Source organism: Cydia fagiglandana, chromosome Z (genome assembly GCF_963556715.1).
Source record: "Cydia fagiglandana chromosome Z, ilCydFagi1.1, whole genome shotgun sequence".
Taxonomy (NCBI): domain Eukaryota; kingdom Metazoa; phylum Arthropoda; class Insecta; order Lepidoptera; family Tortricidae; genus Cydia; species Cydia fagiglandana.
Window position 1 is genome coordinate 1488410 of NC_085959.1, and position 20544 is coordinate 1508953.

The following is a 20544-nucleotide window of genomic DNA, read 5'->3' on the forward strand; positions in this document are numbered from 1 at the left end:
CAGAAATAGTGAAACGTCCATAATTATTACTAAAACTTCATTTTTTCCCCCAGTACAGAACTGTTTTTTAATTCCTGGTGATGATTTTTCTCTCAGTGTTTCTACGCCAACAAGACGCCAACTGACCTATGACAGTATTATTTTTACAGGAACTTATAAAATACAAGGTATTCTAGAAAAAATAAAGGTAGGTAATTCAATTTTGTCAAAGTTTGAGCTTATTAGGAATACAATGATTACATTTAGGAAAACTATACTAGGTAGGTTTGGTACTGTTTTACTACTTTTTTAAGTTGTAAAATTATTAGGTAGGTACATAATTCCATCTTGTAAATGATTATATTTAAATGTTTATTTTGCATAAAAATACGGGAGTGCCAATATCTACCTATAAAAATTACATTACAATAAATATACCTATAAGTAAATACATATTTAACACAATAATTTACATGAGTGACCATCTTTAGTGGCCATCTTTTATCAAACGAAATGTTCCGAGAGGATTGGATTGGGATATCATTTTTTTTATTTCGCACTGGTACATATTATGTGTAAAGGATGACTCACGTTTGACCGGGCCGTGTCCGGGCAGGAGCTTCCGGCGGCGGCGCATCGTTTTCTATGGAAAAAACCGGGCAAGTGCGAGTTGGACTCGCGCACGAAGGGTTTCGTACCATAATGCAAAAAAAAAAACAAAAAAAAAGCAAAAAAAAAAAACGGTCACCCCTCCAAGTACCTACTGACCACTCCCGACGTTGCTTAACTTTGGTCAAAAATCACGTTTGTTGTATGGGAGCCCCATTTAAATCTTTATTTTATTCTGTTTTTAGTATTTGTTGTTATAGCGGCAACAGAAATACATCATCTGTGAAAATTTCAACTGTAGCTATCACAGTTCGTGAGATACAGCCTGGTGACAGACGGACGGACGGACGGACGGACAGCGAAGTCTTAGTAATAGGGTCCCGTTTTACCCTTTGGGTACGGAACCCTAAAAACCACGTGATCGCCAGTCATGTCAAAGAAATGTAAGCGCCGGAAGGGCCGGCTCGGACACGGCCCGGTCTAACGTGACTTGGAATACTAACTTTACTAACTAATAGTAACTTTTCAAAAAATATTACAAAACCTCGGCTGAATCGAACAAAAATCTGGGGCAAAAGATTCCGTCTTTAGAACATCTTAAAACATAAGTAACATAACGTTTTGTTATAAATAAAGGCTTTCATTCCATCACACAGCTTGTAAGCTAGAAAATGACATTCAGACAGACACACCCATAACTTGTCCCCAAAAATTGTATCTTTGCCCACAATATTTCCGATATTTTTAAGCACATGTTTTACTCATGCTCGGTTCCACATTGAACTTAGCCCCGTCTTTGCCCACCTTCGTTAGTACATGTCGGTGAAGGGCGCAGGATGGTGGTTCTCGTCGAGGGTCTGCAGCTCCAGCAGGAGGGTGGGGGGCTGGATGGAGTGGGGGGTGGGGTTCGTCTCTTGCCGCATTATGTTGCGGCGCCATTTAGCGCGGGCGTTCTGGAACCACACCTGGAAAAATAATTATAAGTACTTAGAACTACATAATTTAGAATAAGAAGAATAAGAATAAGAATAAGAAACCATTTATTGCAACACAAAAAGCACACTGGTTACATAATATAATAAGATTTACCAAAGAATTTGTGCGGCAAAAGGAACGGGCTCAGCATACGCCGCGTCAGTAATTTCATTAGAAATTGCCTGCGCAGCGCTGATTTTCAGTCCGTCCCCTTCACTGAACCACATTGTCATTTATACGGGTTAGTGGAAATTTACTTGTATGTACATCCAAAGCATAAAACAAAAAAAAGGAACTACGAAGATAACATATCTAGTCAAAGTAGGTAACAATAGTTTTTAAGTCTTGTTATTTAAATACTTTTTTTTTAATTATTTATTAAAATTTTTTTTTTTTTATAATTTATTAACTCCGTTAACGCCACGCGAAAACCTGGTTAACCCTTAACATGGCAAGACATGAAGTAATGTATCCACATATCACGTGGAATGTTTTTCGGGATAGTAATGAGTAAAAAAGTACTATATTTAAGAAAAAACAATTAAAAGCATTCTGAAAGTAGGGTTTTCAGGACGTCCGTTAAAACGGACACTGCCACGAACCTTATATATTGATTGCTCCCAAGGTTGTCCTAAAAAACGGACAATGCCGTTATACAGTTTAAGAATATAAATAATTAAAAAAAATTACAGGGCAAGAAAATTTAAAATTATTTCAATAAGACACTAGTGAATGTTTGGAAAAAATGTTTCATTACATTACTAAGAAGAAAAAACTTATGGGAAACATAATAATACTAAATTTACTTCTAGTGTTGATGTGTAAAACGACCCACGTTCAGACATATTTAAAAAAAAATACATTTTAAACCTACGTATACATGGAAAATAGGCTCTTAAAGCTAGTAACGCATTACAATTATTGTAAGTAATATTACTTTACTTAAATGTTTATCACTATGGTCTCACAATTCTGTCTTGCTTGTTTTCTTATTACCCGGACTATCTGGAACCTAAGCTGGTGGTAGAGTGTAGCTGTAGTTCCAGTAAAAGTTTATATTAAAGTATATTTTTCATTCTCAATGGCCTCTGGCAACATTTTGGGAATATATTGCTCCTCCTTGGCGAGAACCAGAGTCTTATCTATGTCATGCTCCTAGACCGCAGGCTTTAGTTGGCGGTGCTTGACATCATCAGCTATAATAATATGTTCTTGTACCCTAGTAGTAATGCTTTGCTTTGTCTGCCCGACATATGAAAGACAAGATTTGAAATTAGCTATTTATTAGCTATTACTCCTGAATTTCGTAGAGATTACATTTTACAGGCCTCAGGAACTGTAGCATCTTCATCATCGATTTGAAATAGGTTTTAACCGTAGGACATTTCAAGACGTGCCAATAATTTGGATACTGAAGCGAGTTATGCGTTTAATGGCGAGGAATTAAGTTTTGTAGATGCAGTATTAGAAAACAGGTCGTGTTTAGGTCATCAGGTCGAGTATTATGAACAACTTTTTTCCCACAAGGACCACGTTACACTTCGAAATTATATTTAAATACAGACAGTGCCATTCACAATGAGGCGCACTAAACTTTAATAGCATGACAATAAAAATAAAAGCACGCGTGTTCGTAAATTAACATATATTTGTCCATCATATTTGACATCCTCTTAAAAAGTGACCTGGCTGAAAAAGAGTCAGATTGGGGCACGGCAGATGTACAATCTGCCTGTAGTAAAATTTCGTAATTGTCACCTTTTTTGTTATCTAACTCTTCTGAGTCAGATGGTGGAACCACCTGAAATTAAAATATAAAAAATGTACACATATACTTATGTATAACGTAACCCCAACGCAACAATAGCCTATAAAACGACGATAAATGAAAAAAAAAGTATATACCCTATGTATGGCAATGTCCGTTTTCTGTCACAATCTTGTCTCCGCACAAGCCGGTACTGTCCGTTTTTTAGGACGTGCTAAATGGTACTTTGTTACCAGTACTATCAACAATGTCACAAAAATGGGACAAGATTTATTTCGCAATTTTTGACTTAGAATTAATCCATGATTTAATGACCTTTATATAAAATAACAATGTCTAACTCATCTAATAATAATATCAACAGAAAGAAAACACTTTGGCTATTTACTTTATATTCTATGGAGCCAGGAACACACTCCGTCGCAAATTCAGCGAATTTCAAATTTCAGCTGCCGCCTGCGCATAAACCGAATTTTGTCTAATATTGTCTTAAACTAGGAAAAAAAGAACAATTCTCGCACTTTCTTTAACGTACTTCCTTTTCTAGCCTGCACTTAGTGTTTAAACTTGGCGCCACATTTAGTACCTGTACTAAAAAAGTGACAGAAACGCTTTAAGGGTTAAGGAAAGGACGCTCAGCACGAGGAATTTCGTTACACGTGACCCGCTTGTGTCTATCTCTATCGCTCGCGTGTATTTATATTGCTGATGCCGGAGGCCAGTGACACTGTGCGAAGAGGAACAGTAATATAATACGATAGAGATAGGAACAGGAGGGTCTACGTCTGATATTCTTTGTTTAGCACATCCATTCTTTAGTGATTAATTAAATATGAACATCACTACTACGACCGGTCTGGCATAATGTGTAGTGACCTCTGTGAACTTGATGGTCCTTGGTTCGAATCCCGGTAAGGGCAGTTATTTGTGTGATGAACACAAATATTTGTCCCTGAGTCATGGTGGTTTTCTATGTATAAACTAAGTATATATTTATCTACATATATAAAGACTGACCAGTAATATATGATCATTGTCAAGAGGGCGCAGACAGTTCAGTATAGTTTGAAAAAATTCGTTCCGGTGAAATTCCTTAACATAGCGCGTGATCAGATATTCCTGGTCAGGCTTTACGTACGAGTAGGTATGTATATCGTCGTCTAGCACCCATTGTACAAGCTCATGTCCAGAGCAACATGTTGGCGCGCAGGTTTGCGAGGTGTACCACAGAAGTAAAAAAAACACGCTCTTTACGAGCTTTTTGTCAGTCATTTTATGCCTGTGGTCAGCTACCAGTCAGGCACCATGGCAGGACCATCAATGCTCTCCGAGTTCAATATGCGTTCATCGATTGACGCTCTCAGCAGGCGTGGCTCACTCCGCGATTTCGTCGCTTTGCTACAGGTAGCTAAAAGTACATTCGTTCGACCCCAATTTTGGGGTTTGCCGCGGGGAGCCGCGCGTGGCGCTGTCGCCACCTAGCGGCCATATCTGTGCTGATCGTGACAGACGCGTTTTGTTAGAGAGTGAGTCTTCTGTACCTAGTACTATTATTTATTCTGTGCTCTCAGGAAGCTCAAGCAGCTGAGGAAGCTGTGTGCGAGGACAACGCGGGGGTCTACATGGCCTGAGGTACAACTCGAGGCGCGAGAGAGCGAGCTGCTAGTGTTTAATCCGCGCGGTAGCAAAGTTGATATGCCGCCCCCGTTACACTTTACGGAACGCAACTAACGCGAGTGTCAAAGTTCGAACACCTGCAGGGTCACTGATGGGTCACCGATGATCTTTCATGTCAACATTGATGACAACATTGACGTGGAAAGGGAGCGTCGGGCATTGGCGGTCCGGAGCAACATGTTGGCGCGCAGGTTTGCGAGGTGTACCACAGAAGTAAAAAAAAAACACGCTCTTTACGAGCTTTTTGTCAGTTATTTTATATCTGTGGTCAGCTATACGCAGCGGACCATCAATGCTCTTCGAGTTCAATATAACTATGCGTTCAGGATGCTGATGGGATTGCCGCGCTACTGTGCATCAGCCATGTTCGCAGAGGCGCGCTCGGATGGTTTTCACGCCATTATGCGTTAAGGTTTCGTCACACAGGGGCTTTTTCCGGGCGGGGCGTGAGCAGGACGCGCCGCTTTTACATATAAACAGCTCAAGCTCCGCCCGCAAAACGCGCCTGTGTGACGGAACCTTTAACGGGTCGCCTCGATGGCACGCAGGGCGCGGTCCAGCTCCAATAGCATCCTCAACGCATTAGCAAACCGTAGACTGTCCACTCACTAAAGTACTTATCGCCCTACATGTCAGGCCCCGGAACTCTCGGATTGCATAACATGGTTAAGTTTAATTTAATATTTTATACTATTTTAATTTGCAAAATTTCAAAATCAGGACATGCTTATATTATAATCATGACATACTTACCTACTTTAAATTATTACGATTTAAATGTTAATATACCTAATTTATTTGGTTTGGTGTGTGTTGTGTTAACGCATTTGTGATTATGTAATTATTTATTTATTTTCATTTCTGTTTGTAATTTGTTATACAGGGTGCTTCCTGTAACAGGAGCAATAAATTAAACTAAAGGCTGTACTCCTCAAACTGACCAACATTTGTTCAGCAACTTTTAAAAATTATGAATCCTTTAGACTTCCTCTTTTTCATACAAAATAAATATTGCCTTCAATGTACGCTGACATCAGTGTGTTTGACGTTGCTTATCACGCTGTAAACATGACAAAATTTGCAATACATTGCGTCTTAGAAAAAACTTTAAAGTGTAATAAAAATCAAACTATGAGTTATTTTCAAAAGTTGCTGAACAAATGTTGATCAGTTTGAGGCGTACAGCCTACAGTTTAATTTATTGCTAATGTTACAGAAAACACACTGTATATAAAGCCTAACAAGTTCCTTTTTAGCCCTCGCCACGTTGCGGATTTTCGATGGAACTAATTTATTTTAATGGCAATTATTTTGTTTGACATCCGACATTGAAAGTCATTGAATGTCACCGATGTAAACAAATCGAAAATGATTGTAAATATTTCAGGATAATAATAGATTTTGCAATCAAAATGCCCAAAAAAATTCACACCGATGCTAAACAAATAATTTTAAATACATTAAAATACTTGCGACAGAAAAAGGATACGGGATTCAGTAGCATTCCATTAAACAATGTTGTGAAATTATTTGTTGACATGACGGGTACTGATTTTCATAGTGAGTTTGTAATAAACTGGTTAGTTTTGTACTAAATATGAATATTAATTATTAAATTATTATTTTTCTCATTTAAGGCGTCTTTAGTGCTATAATCAAAAATATTTATTATAAGAATGAGCCATTACCACCACGAGTGACTGAATCTGGTAAATATATATACGGAGGTCGAATATTTAGAATCAAATTATGGCGGATAGGTAAATTATTCATACTTAATTATCAACTAAACATGCTCTTTCGATTGGGTTTCGATTGGGAAACATACTTCTACAACTCACATGTACATAATTGTATACCTCACTCGCTCTTGCACGATGCCAATACACACTGTCCCGACTATTCATGACGTACACGTATTGTTGCTATATGTAAGCTGTTTGTAGCGACATTATATCAGGGCTAAAAAAGAACTTGTCAGGCTATAATTATGGACTATTTGTCAGAAATAAACGTTACATTACTACTATACTCAGTATACTATACTATAGTCAGTATACCTGTAGCACCCTCTTGGAAAGCCCTGTCTTCTGCGCCAACTGCTTTAAATCCTTCGCATCAGGATTCTGGTTGACGGCGAAGTAGGACTTCATAGTGCGCAGCTGGTGGTGCTTGAAGCTGGTGCGCATGCGCTTGGTGCGCGTGCTGCTCACCGAGCCCGGGGACGCTGCGCCGGAGTCGTATGCCAGGGACTCCATGGAGGAGGACAGGTCGCCGCGGTGGAGGATCTCTGGAAGGAGACGATAGTTTGAACATTTGGAAATTTATACACACGTATACCTACCTATTTATACATCGTCACTGTTTTCAAAAGTTTTAGAAAGAACGAAAATTTGACGACACAACGAAAGGAAAAATATGATAGGCAGACATAAAAAACAGAGGCTATAAGATATGTCCTAGCATAATTACGCAGCAAGCCGCGGCCCTGGCTTTCAGCCTTTGGCTGGGATCTGACTTAAAACTATGACTCTCGCAGCGAAAACACATGTCGGGATAAGTACGCACGAAATGCAGGCGCGAATACATAGCATGTTGATGTTAAAATGTACGTTCGAATTGGCCTCTCTGTCTTCTTGAAACAGTCTTATGCGCCTATGCCATTGTCCTAGCATCCGCCGGAACCATAGATTACAGCAAAAAGCGAACCAAACCGCATTGCGACTCCCGCGCCTGGGATGTGGTTGCATGCTGTACTAGCACACCACCTACCTAAACTGATCGATTATCTCAGTAAGGGGTCATCCATTAATTACGTCACACCAATTTCTAGGTTTTTTGACCCCTCCCCCCCCCTTGTCACACTTGGTCACATTTGGCAAACCCCTCCCCCCTTGTGTGACGTCACATTTTTTCTACGAAATCGCCAAATCGAATTAAGTAAGTACCTAAGTATTATTAATATTTTATCAAAATATTTTTGACGATATAAATATTAGTAATTTTATAACCCAAAACTGCTTAGGAAAGAAAATTAAACGATTAAAAACTATTTTCGTTTTAAAAACTTGTTATTTAAATGCACAGCGAACTAAATAATTTAAATAAATTTTCGGTTACTGATGAAGTTAAAGTGACGTCACAAAGTTTGTGTCTCCTCCCTCCCCCATGTCACAATATGTCACATTTTCTTGACCCCCTCCCTCTCCCTAAACGTGTGACGTAATTAATGGATGACCCCTAATAAGGTTTACGACTCGTCCGATAGGCCAATCAAATTAGATCCAAAAAAAGCGTTTTGAGGAATTAATTCCCAGCAAACTAAAAATCATTTGAATACCTTCACATTATGTCGAATTCGTAAATTCGAGTTTGCTCCGTCCCAGGAGGTGTGGATAAATTTTGGGGGCCTTGGGAGATACATTTTACCGTAGATTGACAGAACCACTCGATGTAGAAGGAATCACCGTCAAAATCAATGTTACTACCAGCAAGGTTGTTGTGGATTCAGACACTGGTAAAAACAAAATTCAGATTTTGATACGATTTTACAACAAAAAAAGCAATGTGGCGTCCTTTTTTTACAATGTTTGACTACAAACTCATATTATGGTATCTTTCGGATAAAAGATGTAAATTTTTATCATGATTAGAGCAAATTTTCCGTCGGACGTATCGTTTTTGAACTACAAGCAAAACACGGAAAAAGAGCAAATTTTTTTCCACAACTCCTGGAATGGAGCAAATTTGGATCGCTAATTTAGAACAAATGAAGGTATTAAGATGATTTCCAGCTTGCTGAGAATTAAATCCTGCAAAAATCTAATTTGATTGGCCTATGAGTTGACTGTGTCAATAATCGAATGAATTTGAATAAGAAATCATCTATAGGCGATTCCCAGTTTTAACCTCGGAAGTCCCCGCGTACTTGTACAAGTACCAATTAAATTCGAGTTATGAACTCTTATAGAAATAACAGAAGGTTCCAAATTCAAAAGCGCAAAAATTGACTTGGGTCTTACGAGGTAATAAACTCGCTGTCTACTTCTAAACACTTAGCGTTTGTGTCAAATCCGGTAGTTCTGATTTTTTGCAGACTTATTTATGATGTTGGCCCAATGAATAATGTACTGTGAGTAGGCACATGACGTGACGTCATGAGTATTAGGGTCAACACGTCATGTGACATTTAAAAAATAGAAAATATATTTTATTAAAATGAACAATTATTCTAATTACATTTACGTAAAGGTCACCTAAATGCCACTCACGTAGACCACTAGTATATAAGCCCGATTTTACTTCATAAATAGGTTCAGTAATCAGTAGACCTCCTAGTATTATTTACTACCCTGTAACGCCCCACATTACAATAATCCAAATTTGAGACGTCGAGCTCCTTGTGCAACTTTGTCAAAAATTGGAAAAATCGCGTAATTTGCGGAGATTTTTAAGATTTGGGCGACTATAACCCTAAAGGACTAGTTTTGGATAGTAGATACCTACCTTCTCAGGGCGTTTTTAAAGTGGACTAAATTTGCTCAATACGAGACTAGAATTGTGTATAAGTGCTAAGAGCAGGCAGAAATATAGCATAGATTGATTGCGCCTGGGGAGCTAACCCTTTACCTCCCGTTTTTGGGAGGTAGGCACACTAGGCACGGTACGATCTCGTGGCTACCGGGTCAGCTTTGTTTGACCTTAGAAACAATTGTGCCAAGCGGCATCGCCTGAGACCAAAATGCATACTCACTGCACTTATTACGGCCGAATTCGAACTTTAAGATACGTCAGTTAATAGATCTAGAAAAGATATGGATTAGATATGTCAGTGTCAAAAGTGACGTTTTTGTTTGAAGAAATGTCAGTTTAGACACTGACATATCTAATCCATATCTTTTCTAGATCTATTAACTGACGTATCTTAAAGTTCGAATAGGGCCGTTAGCCTGTGAATACAAGTTCAAAAATATTATCAACTTTGAAAGACTTTATCTCGGAAAATATTACATGTAAAGAGACAATTCTAGTGTCGTACTGTAGTCAATTTAGTTCTCTTTAAAAACGCTGTGAAAAGGTACTACCAATAACTAGTCCTTTAGGGTTATAATCGCCCAAATCATAAAAAATTCCGAAAATTACGCGGTTTTTTTCGATTATTGACAAAGTTGCGTTCGGAGCTCGAGATCCCAAACTTGGGCCAACATCATAAACAAGTCTGCAAAAAATCAGACCTTATAGCTTACGAGCTCAATTTCAAAAAAATCTAAATTTTGAAAGCCTTTATCTCGGAAACTATTCAATCTACAGAGACAGTTCTAATCTCGTATTGTAGCAAATTTAGTCTTATTTAAAAACGTCTAAGAAAGGTACTATCAAAAATTAGTCATTTAGGGTTAGAATCGCCCAAAACTAAACAAAAACCAAAATTTTCGAAGGTTAATCAATTTTTGACAAAGTTGCGTTCGGCCCTCAAGGTCAAAAACTTGGATTATTCATTGGACCAACATCATATATAAGTCTGCAAAAAATCAGAACTACCGGATTTGACGCAGAACAGCCACGTTACAAAATTCTACAATTTCACTGGATTATGAGTATGACCTATTAAGTATACCTACATTATAAAATGGCTAAGTTTTGAATAAGTACGTATACTTACGTCGTTTACATCAAAGACCATCGTAAACTCACAAAAAACTAAACGTCATTAATCATTCGTATTAATAAACATAATTGAAAGACAAACGTTTCTAATAGCCCCGAAACACCGAAAACTTAAAACGTTTAGGGTGGCCAGTAGTCGTCAACAAAAACTTGATCTATTACAGTCAAGTTAATAAAAGGGCTTATAGTTATTTAAATACTTATGTAATGAAGCTTTTGTTAGAAGTTTGAAAGATAACATCTTATGGCAAATCAGCTGTCTATTTTTAAGCTAATTAGCTACGAAGCGCCTCGGCCGAGAAATTGAAAAATAAGATAATCTTGATATCATTTGAAGAGGGTTTATGCTTTATATTTATAGTGTGTTGTATATTAATGATAATAATATACAATTGTGCTTGGTGTGTTAAAATTAAAAGCCGCGACTAGTTAAAAAGGTTTTGAATAAAATGGTAATATGCATTGGCACTGCATAACAGCTGCCAGTGCTGCTGTTGCTATAGATAGGTATACCTATATGTTGAAACCGAGGGGCGTCAGCGCCTATCACACCAACCTTATTAGTTGCAGATATTTTAACAGATGATATTTTACTTTTAAACAATTAACTTTAAATAGAAAAGAAAGAATATTTTTTTTATTTCATTTACCGGACATAAAAATAATTATAAGGAAAACTGCAAAAGATTATTAGGATGAAGTGGCCACACAGTTAGGTGTTAGGTATAACAGGTACTTGAATCTGTTCAATGAGTTCAGATTTAATAATCACATTTTAACAAATTAGTTTTTCTCCAAAAATAGTTGAGTGTGCTCAGAGCATAAAAAGGTCAACTACGGGGTTGCATGAACAAGAGATTTCCTTTAGCAGGATTGGTCCTTAGAACCCAAGGATGGATTTAAGAAGTGGAGCCACCCAGATTTTTGATGCAGGTGGGGGATGGGGGGATTAAACAAAATCAATTAACAAAAGATATTATCGAGAATTTTGTTTTTGTCTTATTTGTGCACCTGTTTCATAGACTACCTGTTTAAAGAAATGCACTAATATAGTAATGCACTAGGTAATGATCTAATGATATAACACCACTCAAAAAAAACCTATATAAGTAACGTTAATATCCGTTATCCAAACCAATTGTGAGAAACCGACAATAAAAACTAATTACACAACACCAACTTAAATCACTCTGGCTGTCCAATATATTTAATTATAAACTTAATAATTGGGTCGATCCACTTCGCTGCTCAAAAACGCCAGCGATGTATGAATCTTCATTCGAATAACGAATAAGACTCAACTCTATTTCTAGTCACGCGACTATAATCTCTAATATTGTTAAATTAGAATTTAAAACCGTGTGACGTTTGTTGCGTTGTGCCCTGTTTAAAGTAAAAGTCACAAAAAAATGTATAAATTTCGTTTTATGCCGTTGTGGGGCCGTCAGTTATCTTTTGATCAAAGAATGTACTATTAGGAGTATATTTATCATCTTGTTATTTGTTATGAGTGTCGCCACCTGGCGGGTTTGATTGCCCTTCAAGTTTGACTGACTTCAACTTATGACTTCAAGTGATTTGTTCTGTTAATATTGGCTTAACTAAACGAAATTAATAACTAGCTTAAATCTAAAATAGGCCCCTGAGGCATTGTACCAAGGATGCTGGCGGCATTTCCCCGCTGTATCGCAATACTGATACGTCGTGCGAGGTAGCCGCCAGCTCTTCGGTCACCAGTTACGTCAACCGTCATATTGGCTTTGTTTATGTGAGTTATTATATATTAATCATTAAAAAAAATATAAACACCATATGAATATACCATATAATAATATGAAGTATCTACTAAGTAGTACTACTAGGTACCTACTTAAAATGTTTAGGTATGATTCAAATGCTTCTGGAGTTACCCTCTTAAAAATAGACTTCTAAAAGAATTAAAAGGTAAGGATTGTGCGAGATATTATTCCATGCGACTAGGTATGGCAAGTTAAAAGTAACTATTTTATTTTAACTGAGCAGCGGTGTATTTTACGTATCGTCATCAATAATAATTTAGGTTTTTTTTTCATTTCGTTTATTGCAGAACCATGGTTACATTAAGGTTTTAATATGTATTAAGTGCCTGCATAGTCACCCTGTCAGGGCATAGCAACAGATGTTATAAAACTAATTACTAAGTAAATATAATACACAGTCAAACATAAAACAGCATTCAAGTAAAACCTAGGAATTCATTACAATTGAGTCGCTTAACTTCAAACTCGGGTAAATCCATCTGTCAGATTATGCGATTTTGGTATTAAGAAAACGTAATAGGGTAGATATTTGCTGAGAGGGTCCAATGGATTTACCCGAGTTTGAAGTTAAGCGACACAATTGTCAGGTAACAGTCTAAATAACAGTGTCGTCGAAGGTATTTGATGGCGGCCAATGTGCCTTAATATTATGTATACTGCTCGCGCGCTCGCTAATTTTGGGCTTTTGGATTTTGACCTTTCTTTTATTTCTATCAGAGTTTTAACTATAAGCGCCACTTGCACCATTGAACTTACCCGGGGTTATCCGGTTAAACCTGGAGTTACCATGGCTACCAGTGCAATTAGACACTGGGTTAACGGGCTAACCCAGGGTTAGTGGGATGGTGCATGTGGCCCTAGGTAATTGAATTTGATCTTGTATAAGTACAGTCGCCATCAGATATATCGGAGCGGCCAAGGTGTTCACAATATCTGAACACGCGCTCTAACGCATTGACAATAGAGGCGTGCTCAGATATTTGTGAACACCTTGGCCGCTCCGATATATCTGGTGGCGACTGTACACGGGGCCTTCGCCCCCCCCCCCACATCTGGCGTCTTTCGAGCGTCGGCGTCGGTCCAGCGCTATGGAAAATGACGTCGCTGCGCAATTGCGTCGACGCTGCGTCGACGTTGCGTCGACGTCGGCCATAGAATTGTAGACGCCGACGCTCGAAAGACGCCAGATGTGGCCGCCCTTCGATACAAAGGGCAGTCACAAAACGTGTCATAACACCATTTTCATTATCAATCTAAAACATTGTGGGTTTAAAAAGGCAAGTACTCAAGAGCCCTGTTGTCACAATACACTCTTGTAATAAACGACTGTTTAAAAACGCCGTCATCTCATACATAAATAATGGCGGTTACGACGTTCTTAAATAAGAAGGTCATGTCAGTCGTGTCGTATCAACATCGGTGCACCGGAGCATCAATAAAGCTAATAAGATGTTAGAAGAAAAACGTAGTAAAGTCAATTGTTTGATATGGGTTATTAGACTTTTTAAAGATTTACTAGTAAAAGTCCTCTTGAAAAATTCTAAACGGCAGAAAAGGGTTAGATTTTAGCAGTGTATGCAAACAACTACATTACAGTCGCTAATCAGATTATATTGGCGGCCGAGGCGCTCATAAATATCTGAACTCGAAATCTAAAACCTTACAAGGAGCATTCCACGAAATCGTCTACCGTTGTCCCGTACAAACGCAGAGTTTCTGAAGATTTAAAGGTATAAGAGTTTCCTTTTCTATGACAAATGGTCAAAAATATGCACATAAAAATAATCGCCTGCTTTAAATGCCGAGAAAAAAGTCGCAACACTGGAAATAAAATGCGTTTGTACGGCACAGCCCGTGGAATGCTCCATAACTTCTTTGTATAATGTATAATTATATTAACTTTGTAGTTAATAGAAACTATATCGCTCTTAAGCGACATCTTTGTTTATGTTACTGTTCGTTTATTGAAAACTAGCTGTGCCCGCGGCTCCGCCCGCGTGGAATTCGGTCTGTGTCAGTAAGCGGCTAATTTCTAATCCTAATTTCTCTCCCTCTCCCCTGGAGGCGGAACTTGAAGTAAAGTTGACAAATGGATATGGTAGAGGACTGTAGTCCAGATAAAATATTTTACAATTAGGTACCACTAAATAAAACTACACTCCAAAATGAATAGTTCTTTTTCGCCCTAATTCAAATTTTACACGTGATTTAAACGACAGAGTAGAAGGTGTATATCGGATGATACAGTAAGATATACGCGCGCGAGCTAAAGCGAAGCGGCCTGCCTGGCTAGAGCGCCACTCGCCGTGGTCTTCTTCAGACTCCTGAGGAAGACCACGTGCCCCTTGTAACTTCCATGCGTTGCGAGACTTTCGCGAATGATTTGATTTTTTCGGGAGGCATGGTAATGCGTATAAATCCCCAAATCGTTTGACTCCGCAAACGACCAGTGCCGGATTAAGATATTTTGATGCCCTAAGCATTTCTAGACCATAGTGCCCGCTCTCCCTAGGGTCATCAAGATTACATTGATTTTTTTTTTGGTAAATTGAGCGAAGTTCATTGCCGCATTACAGCTGAGAATGGAAATCAGTCACATCATTTTTACCACGAAAATTGACAGTGCCGCAGCAGTAATGTTGCAACAGAGTACCTAATGCTGCTGCAGTCGCCACCCGAATGTCACCTTTATCACATCTTAGAATGTAATTGAACATTTTTCTATATAAAAACGCAATTTGATAGACAGTAGTACTTTTTTACTTTTAGTATGGAAATCAGACACATCATTTTATCACGAAAATTGACAGTACTGCAGCAGTAACGTTGCAACAGAGTAATGTTGCTGCAGTCACCACCCGAATGTCACCTTTATCATACCTTAGAAAGATTGAAAACGGGAGCGAAGCGAGCGCGAAAATTTTACGATATAATAATAACGATATAAAAAACGCAGTTTTACTTTTAGTCCCAACCAGGCGCGAATCCAGGATTTTATACAGAGAAAGGATGGGACAGTTTTCTATCAGCCTAGCTTCGCATAGGGCTCGATATTTAAGGGTCTCAGCGAGGTTGTTTTCATGCAGAAAAGAAGCAAGAAAGCAGAGCTTGGAATTAACCACGTGAATTGAATTGGCGAAGTGTGAGCAAGGCAGAAGGCCCAGCTGCGAAAGAGGAAAGCTTGGATTTGGATCCACGCCCAAGTGCAATTAAGGCAGAAGATTAACTTTGCCGTAAGGCAGAAGGCCTCGCATAAGACCTAACGCCGAACCGCAAAAGAGTGGCTTGAAATCGAATCTATGCATGTAATCACGACTCTTCTACTGCTCGCTCATTGGCTTCACTCGAAAACGGTACTTGATAGGATGCTTTTACCTAGTTTTCGGCTTTCACGGTGCCCCTTATAACACATTGACAGTTAGGTCTCAGGATCGCGGCTAAGGAGCAACTCGGCTTGGCCGACAAATCTGGCATGCAAGAGAGCAAAATTCGCTATAAAATCGGTAACCTATGTCGAAAAAATCGGCTGGCCGCAAGACCGAAAGCAAGACTTTTATTCCATGACTTTAAGGGTCTCCGCGTAAGGTCAAATCGAAAGCCTACGTTGGAGATGTTCTTTACGTACCCTCACTCTCTTACTTGATCCCTACGACCTTTCGTTATTAGATTTTATTACCTACATATATTTAGTACATACAAAACCTAAACTGTACAGTGCCAAAACAATAGAAAACTACCAATATAGGTAGGTACCTATCAAAAGAGAAAAAAATATCGAACGTGTTGAGTATGTATTTCACGGTTGCCATCTTCTTGTAAAATGTAATACCTACTTAAATAATATATCTATGTATAAAGTTAAGATAACATCGATAACAGACGTCGATATTTCATTTTGTCAATCACTTTATTTTGCCACAAAAACTTCTATGTCCTGTTAATAAATATATAGACATATGTTACTGCTTTTACTATTTAAATCACTCCGAAAATCCAAAAAAAGCATACATTTTCACAAATAATTAAAAATATTTCACAAAAAATCCCCACAATCAAACGCTATAACGGTAAATAACTGTCCCAAGGCTTAATCAGGTCGCTCTCAATGGCGAGCTATGAAGAATAACCCCGACGTAGCCCAGAACGACGCAAACTATACCCGCACTCCTCACCCAAACTGGGCGGCTGAGTGTTAGAAGGGGATGGGTATATGTTTGGGGGTGTGTCGTCTATTCATTAGTGGGTTCAGACGGGATGAATTGACATTTGGGACGTGGGGCGCGATTTTCCTTTTTGAGGTTTTCAGCTAAATTTTAAGCGGCATCTAGACGAAGCTCCAGTTGTGTGGCGTTGAGGGCGTCGATATTATTTAGTTCATCACAGTTTGTATTATTGAGTTGAAGATACAGAGGAACCCGATTAAATTCTAGAGAAACTAGGTATTAAGCGGGAAAACGTATTAACGATGCACCGGAAGCTCCGGTTCGGATACGGCCCGGTCTAACATGAGCCATCCTTTAAGCGGGAAAACGTATTAAAGTGACATTCCATTTCCAACTGCAGCTGCAATACTGTTCATTTTCTATGGAAATTGACAATGACAGCGACGCGTTTCCATAGTAAAATGAACAATATTGCTGCTGCAGTTGGAAATGGAATGTCACTCTTAACCGTGATGAAATGTACGAAAATAGGGAGCATTGCTGTAATGTTTGCACTAGTGCAGATAGAGTAACTTGTACATACTAGACCAGGACTTAAACAGTTTTTGACAAGCTTTCACTATGACATTGATGCATCAAGGCGGTTTGTTTACTACAGCTGGCCTACCGCGAAACGCGAAAAATCAAAATTTCGTTATCTATCGATCGAATAGACAAGAGTGATAGAGAGGCAGAAACCGAACTTTTGATTATACAGATTGTTTGGCACATCGTTTGCCAAATTAAAACGGCAGATAGGTTGAGTCATTTGCTATCTTCTCAGGCCTAGAAATTTTTAATTTGTCGCAAAAAAAAAAATTTCACTTCTATGCCAGTTTTCTGTAAATTCAAAATTTTTACCTGCGTAGTAGTAAAAAAAACTGGTCAAGTGCGAGTTCGAACTCGCGTTTCAAGGGTTCCGTACATCACACAATTTTCAACATTTTTTTTTTGTACATGAAACGTGACGTGAGTGAAACGTCTTGAAAAACCCGAATGGGTCAATCAAAAACCAGATGTAAAATGAAGTTTTCTGGCGTGATGGCTTATATCTCTGCAAATATGCAAAGTAGCTTAGATAGGAAGATTAAATGCCGAACAACAGTACAAGTGTCCAAATGCGAAGACTGAAGACCGAGCTCCGCGTAGGGCTGATATCTCGGAGCGTCCGACGGGTCGCACTTCCTACAACTTTCGCAAGTGTTTTAAAAGCGAAGGCCGAAGAGAGATAATACCTACAGGGTGGCCAAAAAATAAGTGCATTCCCGCAGCCGGGGAGGTTTTCGGATTATACTGAGCTTTACAACTTTTACTATGGGACCAACCCCGAAATCGCGATAAAAAAATGTATCCTCCCATAGAAAACGGACCAGCCAAAATTTATGAAACAGCCAAATTTTTCCTCGCAATTTCGGGATTGCACGTTGGCAACGGGAATACACTTAGTTAATTTTTTGGCCACCCAGTATAGTGCTTTTTAAAACACATAACAATTGTAACCTAATCAATCAGTACTAAACTTGGACCAATGCGGCTGTGTGCCAGATACAGCCTATAGTCACACCGATAAAAGTCTGCAGCGGATTTGATAGCCCACGCAGTGTAAGTGTTATTAATACGTCATAATTTCATAGAAGTTTGACGTTTAATATGACACTTGCACTGCGTGGGCTATCAAAATCGCTGCAGACTTTTTACGGTCTAACTATAATCTCATTTTTTGTCGTCATTCCGACTCACGCTTGAAGTTAGCTTCAACGTGAGTCGCCATTGCACGCCTCTTCAGGACACTTCGGGCCTTCGGCCTTATGCGGATATCGGCCTAGGGCTTTCGCAATAACTGTCTACATCACGTTTCACTTAAACCATTGCGGCTGTGTCCCTAAAAAACCTAAACCGCATTTTTGTTCTTAAATCCGACTCACACTTGACTGTAGATTCCTAATAGGTTTTCCTGTCATCTTTAGATAAAGGACTATTTTATGTATTTTTTTCAGAATTTTAGACCCTGAAGTTTCGGAGATAGAGGGGGGGAATGGTCATTTTTTGTCTATTTTCTTGAATAACTTCTGAACTTTTTATCGTAAATTTATAAAAAAAATATACTTGAGATTCTCATAATAAGCTCTTTCGTTTGATATGTAACACGATATGGTTTGCAAAACTTTGTTTTTAAATTTTATCTTTTACCCCCCAAAAGTAGCCCTTATCTTTAAAATTCATTTGTTGACGTTACATATTCGTCTTTGGGTCACAGACTTACATATACGTACCAAATTTCAACTTAATTGGTCCAGTAGTTTCGGAGCAAATTGGCTGTGACAGACGGACGGACAGACAGACGCACGAGTGATCCTATAAGGGTTCCGTTTTTTCCTTTTGAGGTACGGAACCCTAAAAAGCTACGGCCAATTTTGTTTTTCTAGGCATGAGAAGATAGCAAATGACTCAAGCTATCTACCCTTTTAATTTGGCAAACGATGTACCAAACATCCTGTATTAAATCGTATTACGAGTACGAGCCCCGATGCACATGTTTTCGTTTAGTGAGACCATTTTTTGAGGTTCTCGCGTTTGTTCAAAAATAATGTTTTTGTTTAAAAATTACTAATATTTAATGCTTATACTAATGTAATTTAATTTTATATGATAAAACTCTGCAATAACTAAATCCAAATAAAAGAAATACCGTTTGTACTGAAAGGAAAAAAATAATGTTTTTTTTTATTTTTATTGACGGGTAGGATTACAACATATGTGAAAAGGGCTATTACTAGGGAAAGCAATAGGGCTCTACCAATGTACTGACAATTTTGTTTCGAACCCATGCATGCAGCAGTGCTGTAGGAGAGGACAATATGATTTGGACAACGTTTTTGAAAAGTCCTTTTTTTCAGCAATAAAAGTCTCATACAATTTATTATATGATCAAAAACTACATTCAACATTGCTATTATGGTTCCCATTACTGGGTCATTTTATGTTTATGTGTAAAAATTAAAATAAACAAAATTGTTGCGTGGAACTAGACGAAATAATTTGTATCAGGGCTCGTAAACGGGTTCTACATATTTGAACTTGTTTTGGAAGGTTCTAGGCTCTAGCTCACAAAGCTAATACGAAGGAAACTTTTGGTACACTGTCTCAAAATTTGAACAAATGGGAATAGAGAAAATGAAATTACAATACTTAATGTATATTTTCTGATAGGTATCAGTCAGGGTTTATTTTAACTGTATATAATACACTGAGAGAAAAGTACAAATAAAATACACTTAGAATTACAAAAATAAATTTAATCCGGGGACAAGGAGAGTTAACTAATAGGAACAAATTGACTTTTGCAATTTCTATTAGTTCTTGCAATTTCTATTATCTGTTTGTTGAAATTATATTTGGGATTACTGAGCTGTTCGTAGAGATAAATAAACTTTACGGAAATAGTGAAACGTCCATAATTATTACTAAAACTTCATTTTTTCCCCCAGTACAGAACTGTTTTTTAATTCCTGGTGATGATTTTTCTCTCAGTGTACAGTTAAAATAATTATATCAGAAATTTGAATGTATGTATGTAGGTACGTTTTACTGCCTGTCTGTTATCTCTTCACATTTAAACCGTTGAATCGACAATGATGTTATTTATGGGTACCTATGTAATGTTTTTAATAACTACTATTTTTGAATTTTCATTTTGCATAATTCGAATTGCATAATTTTGAATGCAGAAATGATTATTTAGTATAAAAACAAAATGAATAAGAACAAATTGCATAGTTTCAGATATAATAATAATGCAGTTGCATAGTAATGTATTTGCATAACAGGCAATCAGTATAATGATCACTTTGTATACTATTTAATGCTG

General features: G+C 38.0%; 1 protein-coding gene across 1 annotated transcript in view; it reads right to left on the reverse strand.

The window, feature by feature from the left end:
• Positions 1–1229: 1229 nt before the first annotated feature.
• Positions 1230–20544, reverse strand: part of LOC134678968 (protein apterous-like) — a 352874-nt gene continuing 333559 nt past the window's right edge. Inside the window, exon 6 of the mRNA XM_063537727.1 lies at positions 1230–1553. Coding sequence (XP_063393797.1) covers positions 1398–1553 — 156 coding nt within the window. The 3' untranslated portion in view covers positions 1230–1397. The remainder of the gene's footprint in view (positions 1554–20544) is intronic.